Source organism: Palaemon carinicauda, chromosome 9 (assembly GCF_036898095.1).
Source record: "Palaemon carinicauda isolate YSFRI2023 chromosome 9, ASM3689809v2, whole genome shotgun sequence".
NCBI classification, from domain to species: Eukaryota; Metazoa; Arthropoda; class Malacostraca; order Decapoda; family Palaemonidae; genus Palaemon; species Palaemon carinicauda.
In genome coordinates, this window is record NC_090733.1 from 159,324,854 (window position 1) to 159,335,770 (window position 10,917).

A 10,917-nucleotide genomic window follows, 5' to 3' on the forward strand; every position below is an offset into this window, starting at 1 on the left:
TCAATTCCATTTGTATCCATAGGTGCAGATCACGCTTTTGAACAAGTTATCAAGACACTTCAGGTTCATTGAGGCCTTATTGCCATTTCGAACAATGCGAATGTAAGACACCGGCTCTTTTTGTCAACTCCTGAAATTGGATATCTCTCTACAGAGTTCAAAGACCATTATGGCATTCATACCAACCAAAATAAGAGACATCCTGATGCGAGTGCGACCAGCATCCAAAATGAGTTTATAGCTTTTGCAAAGATAAAAGCTGCTATTCTAGCTCAAGGAAACCCCTTTGCTGCCGAAGGTGACCAAGTCTTCAACTTCATCACCCAGGCATACATTCCTCAGAAGTATGTCAGACAGATCCTAGAGGCAAACAAGTATGGACAGCAGTTGTATGAAACACACATCACGGAATGAATAAATGGTGATCTCAGTCTGTGGGCCACAATGAAAAAGGAGAAAAATAGATGTTTATATATAGAAACATTGTTGATTTCAAGGAAACCAAAGGCTTGTACAGTCGTTTTGTTGTGAATACTCGGTCAGGCAGAGATATCAATCACAAAAACTGCTATTAGTACTTATGAGTTCACACATACTTCTAGAGCATTCTTTGCCACTGATGGGTAACTGCTTCCATGTCATGATAAATCAACGCTTTTAAACTGCTTTCAAACATTGGTTGACAACTCTCAGACTGAGGAATCAAATGCAGAACGTTCACCACTATCCACAAAGATGGCCATTGTTGATGGAATGGTGGTTGTGAATAAGATGAAAACAAAACCTGAAACAGTTAAAATATTGAAAGACTTTTGGTAAGTATTTCAATTATAAATTCATGATCTTGGCATTAAAATTTGATGAAGTGTTTGTTCTGTTTGATACATGCATAGATAACTCCCTGAACCAGAAAAAGCATGGAAAGAATTCAGTCCACTAAAAAATTACCGATAGACTTGAATATCACACACATTCCCTGGAAACGCCTCTTCTCACATCAGAAAACCATAAATTATTTCCTTTTAAAGTGCATCATGGATTCATTAAAATTGGTTGTGGCATAAACTGGAGGTAGCTTACTGCCAGATGCAATGAGCAACATTTACAGTTCCGGGGCAACAATCAAAATTAATCTGACACACTGATGGTATGCCTTGCAGTGACTGCAGCCCAGCACTGTCCAAATGCAAAGCTCACATTCTGTAGTCCAGACACTGGTGTACTAGTCTTGGTCACTTCACACTTTCCAATCTTGTGCAAGGATACAACTTTGTCTACGGCATCGGGTGAAGTTCATGTAGAGCCCATTTGTTAAGCTTTAGGTCTTGATAAAGCCAAGGCTTTGTATTGTGTTCCATGCTTTCACTGGGACTGATAACGTCGGGCGATTTTTAAGTATTGGCAAAACAAAATGCGTTCAATAATACACGAAAGCTGACTGACATAATGGAAGCACTGATGGCCCTTCCTAATGAAGATAAATTAGTTGACACATATGACCGATGCTCTTGCCAGCTACATTTCATTATTATTATTATTATTATTATTATTATTATTATTATTATTATTATTATTACTTGCTAAGCTACGACCCTAGTTGCAAAAGCAGGATGCTATAAGCCCAGGGCCTCCAACAGGGAAAATAGCCCAGTGAGGAAAGGAAACAAGGAAAATTAAAATATTTCAAGAACAGTAACAACATTAGAATAAATATTTCCTATATAAACTATAAACACTTTAACAAAAGAAGAGGAAGAGAAATAAGATAGAATAGTGTACCCGAGTGTACCCTCAAGTAAGAGAACTCTAACCCAAGACAGTGGAAGACCATAGTACAAAGGCTATGGCACTACCCAAGACTAGAGAACAATGGTTTGATTTTGGAGTGTCCCTCTCCTAGAAGAGGTGCTTATAATAACTAAAGCGTTTCTTCTTCCCATACCAAGAGGAAAATGTGCTCTATTTATTGTCCAAGAGGGATGTGCACCTTAAGCATCTCGGATCTGAGGTGCAATTTGTTTAGTTTGCGTGTTGCAGAGAGTAATGGCTTGCCTCCAACTGCTGGAGCCTTTAATGAAAATGAGGAACGCATGCGCATACAAAGTCGAGTTTGGCATCAAGCTGGTTACATGCAACAAACAGTCATTGATTCTCTTGAGTTTGGCTACTTTTAGGATGCAAATACGCTTCTTCAACTCGTCACTGCAATGATTCCTCCTGCACCACAGACAATTACAGAGCTAGTCAGGTGTCAGTGTTGGACAAACTGTACATATCAGAGGTGTTCCTGCTGGAGACTGAACCTCTCATGTACTGATATATGTATTTGCGGTGACGAATGTGAAAATTATGTAGACACCAATACCAGCTAAATCAGTGACAGTGATGGTGAACTGTAGTGCGTGTTCATTGCATGGGTGTTTTTGCCTGTTGCTCTTTACTTGTTTGCTAAAACAATTATTTTGTAGCATGTATGTATTATATAATATATATATATATATATATATATATATATACATATATATATATATATATATATATATATATATATATATATCGATATATATATATATATATCTATATATATATATATATCTATATATATATAGATATATATATATATATATATATATATATATATATATATATATATATATATATATATATATATATATATATATATATATATATACTGCATATATATATATATATATATATATATATATACTGCATATATATATATATACAGTATATATATTTATATATATGTATATTTATATATATGTATATTTATATATATATATGTTTATATATATGTATATATATATATATATATACAGTATATATATATATATCTATATATATATATCTATATATATATGTCTATCTATATATATATATATCTATATATATATATAGATATATATATATATATATATATATATATATATATATATATAATATATATATATATATATATATATATAAATATATATATATATATATATATATATATTTATATATATATATACCTTTTAACATTGTATATACCTTCCTAGTTCGTGTATATTTTGATCGCTGTAAGGATAACGTAATCTAAAAGTCGCCTCTTTAGCTTCTTACATACTGTTCAAGAGATCAAGAGACTTTCTCTTAGCCCCATTTCTTCACTTAACTGTTTTACACGTCTTCTGCTAAAGCCTTTTATAGTTGGAATTAATTTCCTAGGTTTTTAACACAAAATCCATCTTCTATTGCCTGATAATTAGTGCAATAGCCACACAAGTACAGCATTCTGAAGCTCACGTGGCGGCCATTTTGAATATTAACATGGTTGCTATGAATATGTCAGAGGAAATGGCAAAATTGGTTTTTAAACTATCCTTGACATAAGCTTTCAAAAAATGTATAGTTTTGCAGTTCCCCATGAAATGCCCACGTAGCTAAAAATCTGAACTTAGTGAACCATGCTAACAGTGCAAAGTTAGGTGTAGCGACGCCATTGTTACTCTCTTACAGAGCTTTTTCAAATTGAGGTAAGTCAATCAGCCGTATACTTGGATATACTTGAATGTGTATCTGTACTTTTGAGGAAATTATATCATTAGAGCACACCTCTAACATTATTTTGCTCGAGAAAACTAAGATTATCCAGGAATATATACAGCAATATTGTTCCCACGAACTCACAAAGCAAAGTTGGTCCTCCAGTTGGGACCTCTGATCATGCCTAAGTTTCATTACTAATCAAGACTGATTAGCCTGTCCCTGATGCGTCATACTTTTTGAAGATATATAAAAAACTTGAGCAGACCTGAATGGAGTTTTAAGTGATCCTTTGCATTTGAATTGGTCACAATTATATAAAGAGGCTGGGCTTGCAGTTCTTTTGATTAAAGATCTGGTCAACATAATTGATAGGCGTATCCCTTCTCGTGTATCAAAATACCGAATAAACGACAAACCCAGGTTCATTGACGATTAAAGACGTGCTTATTTGAGAAGCAGGAGGCCTATCATCTTTGAAAAGGTAGCAAATCAGATTTGACTAGGGATAACTGTTCTTTGTTATGAGCTGTTGCTCAGAGAGTTTGTTTCAACTGAAAAGAAGGAATACAATTTGTCCATAAAAGAAAACCTTACTGTTACAACCCAGGAGCATAGGTGGTGGGCTACCCTCAAATCTGCACCGTTTGGTGTGGACTGAACGGTTCCTTCTTTACTTAAACCAGATTGCTCTGTCACCCACTGTCCAAATGAAGAGACCATCCTATTGGCTGATGTGTTTGACAGTAAGCAGAGTAATGAAAAACTCGACCTTCCACATTTATATCAACCACAGTTTATATGGCTACCTATTTTCGCAGTAAATCATTGCCACTATGACATGAAGAGGACACGTAGCTGAGATGAACGAACTCTTGAATATTTTTTATTAATACAGGCCTTCGTAGAACGTTCTTGTAATAGTTCAGGTGTAATTAAAATGAGGAAGATAAGTATGGGAGGAAACATGGACAATTAAAAAAAAAAAAAAAAAAAAAAAAAAAACACTTTTAAGGCTATTGTCTTTATCTTTGGAAGGAAGAGGATGAAGAGTTAAGAAAACGGAAGTCAAAGATGATTTATTTTAGTTCGCGTGTCTTTTGATGAAGAAATATTACGAAAGAGATGATCACGCTATCTAAGAAAATCTAGGTCACATGTTATCCGAAAGAAAAGAAATTTTCCTTGAAGAAAAAAGACTCTTCTGGTAGTGAATAAGCTTGTAATGGCTGCCTACTAATGAGCAAATAAACAAAGAATTAGCAGCAAGATTAATTGGTCTTCGAATACTTTCATACTTTCCAGGTGAATACTAGAAAGAAGTGACTCCGTGTTTAAAATAATGATTCCCAAAAAAGTCTTCTGAATATACCTGTTTCCGATGAGAGAGAGAGAGAGAGAGAGAGAGAGAGAGAGAGAGAGAGAGAGAGAGAGAGAGAGAGAGAGAGATTAAAAAGGGGGATTACATCGCGTCTATCAAGTACTTTTGAGTACTTGAGGGATATGAATGTCGTTTTTATCCGCACGGCATTTCGCCCGCGTGAAACGAATCGTAAAGATAACTCGACATATAAAAGGATGCAAACTTCCTTCCGCAATAGCACTCCTCAAGCTTTTGGTCCGACAACAACAACTACTTTTTACATCGTGTTCTTTTCATTCTCATCAATTGTTCCTCCAATGAAACAACATATTTTATCATTGAAGATTCTATGAGGCAGCCAAGAAGGAATTCTTTAAGAATCTACGTCCAGTTGCGAAGATTCTTATTGAAGAAGATCGTAGCAATAGAATCGCTAAATAGAATCCAGGATCTACAATGACCTACCTGAAGAAGGTTCTTTTTACCGGTAAGTAGCCTACCTGATATTTACTAGATATCTTATTATATCTTGTTAGATTTGATTTAGGAATTTGTGACGGCGCTGGGGCAGGGTAGGGCATTCAATACCTAAGTGCAACTGGGCCTTGACCCTGAGGTAAAAGTTAAAAGTTTTTGGACAGCAAGGTGGAAAAAATTAATCAGGAACGGAGGCAGAGGAAAATTTTTTTAAAGGCGTAACTATTGTCGGAAGAGATACTGTAAAGACCCTGAAGTAATGCATAGTTAAGTCACTTCTGTGTAGTGTAACATACTTTGGTTACGATTTTGATGATTAATTATTTTTTAATATATTTACTTAAACGTACATTAATTAAAATCTTGATAAAACACTTGAGTTTTATAAAATCAAGATTGACTTCTGCCGCTGGTAATTTTCTGAATGTTATCAAATTCTCACCGTTACTTAGGTTCGATATCAAAATTATGAAAGATTGTAATGAAATAAAATGGAAAATAAAACAAATGTAGTTGAGAAAGTTTTATTTTAAGCTATATAAAATCTTAAAGTACCTGTTTTATATACGGTAGGTAGAATAAACTGGATAAATAAATCATAATTAAAAGTTAAAACGTCCACTAAGTTGTCTCAACATATAAACATAATTCCTTTCAGGGAATCTATATTCTTTCAGCCAAGTATTTAAAAGTTACATTGAACTTTAAATATAGAAATCATTACGCATTTTTCTGTCATAATCTAAATTTTGTATAACTCACAACCTGATTATGAAATATTACTTCTCAGCTCTGGTCGGCGTCTGCTTAGCACAACAACAATTCTACAAGTCACCAACGAATGTGTTTGATTATGATAGCAATGGGTTGAATTGGAAAGAATATGACAATGGCTATGGAAATCGATACACTAACGGTGATGGCAACGGTAAAAGCATCTCAAATGGAAATGGATATACCAATGGAAGTAGTAATAGCAATGGCAACTATAGCACAAATTTAAATCGATACACCTACGGCAATATTTATGGTAATGGCAACGTTAACACAAATGGAAATAGATACACCAACGGAAATAGTAATGGCAATGGCAACAAAAGCACAAATGGAAATAGACGCACCAGTACCAGCGGTTATGGCAATGGCAACAAATATGGCAATAGACTCACCAGTGGTAATGGCAATAGTGATAGCAACAGCAACACAAATGGATATTATTATAGTAACCGCAATGGCAATAGCAACAGCAACACAAATGGAAATGATTATACTAACGGCAATGGCAATACAAATGGAAACGCTTATACTAACGGCAATGACAATACCAACGGCAACACAAATGTTAATTACTATACTAACGGCAATGGCAAGGCCAACAGCAACACAAATGGAAATGATTATACTAACATTAATGGCAATGTCAATAGCAACGGCAACACAAATGGAAATCGATACACCAATGGCAATGGTAAAGGAAATGGCAATGGTAATAGAAACATCGAGGGCATAGGTAATGGTAACAGTGGATATGGGTTCAAAATCAACACTGGAGATATCAGCAGCAATAGTAATGGATATTATGACAGCGATGGCACTACCAATAGAAATGGAGATGGCTATACTGATAGAAATAGTGACAGAAATGGGTTTACCAATGAAAACATTAATGGTAATGTATTGAATATAAATTTCAATGGTAATGATGATAGAAATGAATACACCAATGGCTATAGTAATGGCAACGGATACACCAGTGTTGATGCAAATGGCTATACTAATGGGAATGGTAATGGAAATGGCTTCACTAATGGGAATGGTAATGGAAATGGCTTCACTAATGGGAATGGTAATGGAAATGGCTTTACTAATGTGTTGAATGGAAATATCATGGGTAATGCCAATGGAAAGGGATACGCCAATGGTAATGGTGATGGCAACGGCTACACTAGTGTTAATACAAATGGCTTTACTTATGGAAACATTAATGGCAATATCTTGAGTGGAAATGTCAAAGATAATGGCAACGGAAATGGATACACCAATAGCAATGGTAATGAGAACAGCTATGCTGGTGTTGATGCAAATGACTTTACTAATGGACATGGTAATGGAAACATTAATGGTAATGTGTTGAATGAAAATGTCAATGGTAATTTCGATGCAAATGGACACACCAACGACAATAGTAATGGCCACAGCTACGCAAGTGTTGATGCAAATGGCTTTACTAATGAATATGGTAATAGATTTACTAAAGGAAACATTAATGGTAATGTGCAGAATGGAAATGGTAATGGAAATGGATACACCAACGTCAATGGTAATGGTAACCGCTACATCAGTGTTGCTGCAAATGGCTTTACTAATGGAAATGGCTTTGGTAATAGAAACCTTAATAGAAACGTCAGTAGTAATAGAAAGGAAAACGGTTACACCAACGGAAATGCTGATGGCAATGGCTATACTAGTGTTGATGCAAATGGGTTCACTGATGGAAATGGTAATGGAAACAGCTTTGTTAATGGGAACCTTAGTGGTAATGTTTACAATAGAAATGTCTTTGGTAATGGCGATGGAGATGAATACGCCAATGGCAATGGTAATGCCATTAGCCACACCAGTGTTGACCCAAATGACTTTACTGATGAAAATGGTAATGGAAATGGCTTTACAAATGGAAACCTTAATAAAAATGTCTTGAATGGAAATATCATTGGTGATGGTGATGAAAATGGATACACCAACGGAAATGGTAATGATGCAAATGGCTTTACTAATGGAAATGTTTATGGAAACAGCGCAGCTAATGGAAATAGTAATGGAAACGGCTTTACTAATGAAAATGGTAATGCAAACCGCTTTACTAATGGAAATGGTAATGGAAACGGCTTTACTAATGGAAATGGTAATGGAAACAACGTAACTAATGGATATGATAATGATAATGGAAACACCTTTACTAATGGAAATGGTAATGGAAACCACTTTACTAATGGAAATGCTAATGGAAATGTCCTTACTAATGAAAATGCTAATGAAAACAGTTTTACTAATGAAAATGGTAATGCAAGCGGCTTTACTAATGTAAATGGTAACAGAAGCAAATTTACTATTAGAAATGGTTATGGAAATGGCTTTATTAATGGAAATGGTAATGGAAACAGCGTTACTAATGGAAATGGTAATGGAAACAGTGTTACTATTCTAAATGGTATTGAAAACAGCTTTATTAATGAAAATGATAATGTAAACGGCTTTACTAATGGAAATGGTAGTGGAAACAACTTTACTAATGGAAATGATAATGCAAACGGCTTTATTAATGGAAATGGTAATGGAAACAGTTTTACTAATGGAAATGGTAATGGAAACAGCATTACTAATGGAAATGGTAATGAAAACAGCTTTACTAATGGAAATAGTAATGGAAATGGCTATACTAATGGAAATGGCTTTACTTATGAAAAGGATAATGGAAACAGCTTTACTAATGGAAATGGTAATGGAAACGACTTTACTAATGGAAATGGTAATGGAATTGGCTTTACCTTTACTAATGTAAATGATAATGGAAACAGCTTTACTAATGGAAATGATAATGGAAACAGCTATAGTGATGGGAATAATAATGGAAACGGGTTTACTAATGTAAATAGTAATGGAAACAGTTTTACCAATGGAAATGGTAATGGAAACGACTATACTAATGGAAATGATAATGGAATCAGCTATACTAATGGAAATGATAATGGAAACAGCTTTACTAATGGAAATAGTAATGGAAACGACTTTACTAATGGAAATGATAATGTACACAGCTATACTAATGGAAATAATAATGGAAATGGCTTTACTAATGGAAATGGAAATGGAAACGACTTTACCTTTACTAATGGAAATGTTAATGAAAACAGCTTTGCTAATGGAAATGGTAATGGAAATGACTTTACTAATGGAAATGATTATGGAAACAGCTATACTAATGGAAATGATAACGGAAACGGCTTTACCAGTGGAAATGATAATGTAAACAGCTTTACTAATGGAAATGGCTTTACCTTTAGTAATGGAAATGGTAATGGAAACAGCTTTACAAATGGAAATGGTAATGGAAACGACTTTACTCATGGAAATGGTAATGGAAACAGCTTTACAAATGAAAATGGTAAAGGAAACGGCTTCACTAATGGAAATGGTAATGGAAACAGTTTTTTAAATGGAAATTATAATGGAAACACTGTTAATATTGGAAATGGTAATGGAAACGGCTTTACTGATGGAAATGATAATGGTAACAGCTTTACTAGTGGAAATGGTAATGGAAATGACTTTACTTATGTAACTGGTAATGGAAACGGCTTTACTAACGGAAATGGTAATGGAAACAGCTTTACTAATGAAAATGATAATGGAAACGGCTTTACTAATGGAAATGATAATGGAAACAGCTTTACTAATGGAAATTTTAATGGCAATGTATTGAATGAAAATTTCATTGGTAATGGCAATGGAAACGGATACACCAACCCCAATGGTAATGGTGATACAAATGTCTTTACTAATGAAAATGGTAATGGAAACTCCTTTATTAAAGGAACCATTAATGGTAATGTGATAAATGAAAATGTCAGTGGTAATTTTGGTAATGGATACCGATATACCAACAGTAATAGTAATGGCTACGAATACACCCGTGTTGTTGCAAATGGCTTTACTAATGGACATGGTCATGGAAATGGCTTTGCCAATGCAAACAATAATGGCAATGTGTTAAATGTAAATTTCAATGACAATACCAATGATAAAGGCAATAATTACACAAGTGTTGATGCTAATTCCTTTAATAATGGAAATGGTAATGGAAACGGCTTTACCAATGGAATCGTTAGAGTCAATGTGTTAAATGGAAATAGTAATGTCAATGGAATTGGTTACACCAACGTAAATAGTAACGACATTGACTCTAGCAGTTTTGATGAAAATGGCCATCGTGATGTATACGGTAATGGAAATGGCTATACCAATGGAAACATTAATGGAAATGGGGTAAATGGCAATGACTATGCCAATGGCAGCATCATTGTAAATAGCTACACTAGTGGCAATGGCTATACTAGTGATACTATAAATGGCTTTACCATTGGAAATGGTAATGGAAACGACTATGCCAATGGTAATACTAATGGTAATGGTAATATCACTGGAAATAGATATGACTCTACAAATGAATATTTTAATGGAAATTACAATAGATATACTATTGAAAATAACACTGGAAATTATTTTGCTACTGGCGATGGTAATGAAAGTGATCGAGGAAATGGTAATAGAAACGGAAATGGGTTCAATAATGACGCCGAAAAATCTAATGCCAATGGTAGTGGCCCCAGAGGAAGTGGTCTTAATATCTATGACTATGGAAATAGCCTCAATGGCAATGGCTTCAATGGCGATGGCCTGCATGGCAATGGCTTCAATGGAATTGGGGCCAGTGGAAATAGCCTAAAAGGCAATGGTCTCAATGGAAATGG

The 10,917-nt window shown here is 34.5% G+C and overlaps 1 protein-coding gene across 1 annotated transcript in view; it reads left to right on the forward strand.

Annotated features, from left to right (window-relative positions):
- Positions 1-5,365: 5,365 nt before the first annotated feature.
- LOC137646730 (uncharacterized protein DDB_G0283357-like) overlaps positions 5,366-10,917 on the forward strand; it is a 38,663-nt gene continuing 33,111 nt past the window's right edge. Inside the window, 4 exon segments of the mRNA XM_068379837.1 lie at positions 5,366-5,396; positions 6,177-9,111; positions 9,451-9,677; positions 10,896-10,917. The exon segment at positions 10,896-10,917 is cut by the window's right edge and continues 1 nt beyond it. Coding sequence (XP_068235938.1) covers positions 5,366-5,396; positions 6,177-9,111; positions 9,451-9,677; positions 10,896-10,917 — 3,215 coding nt within the window.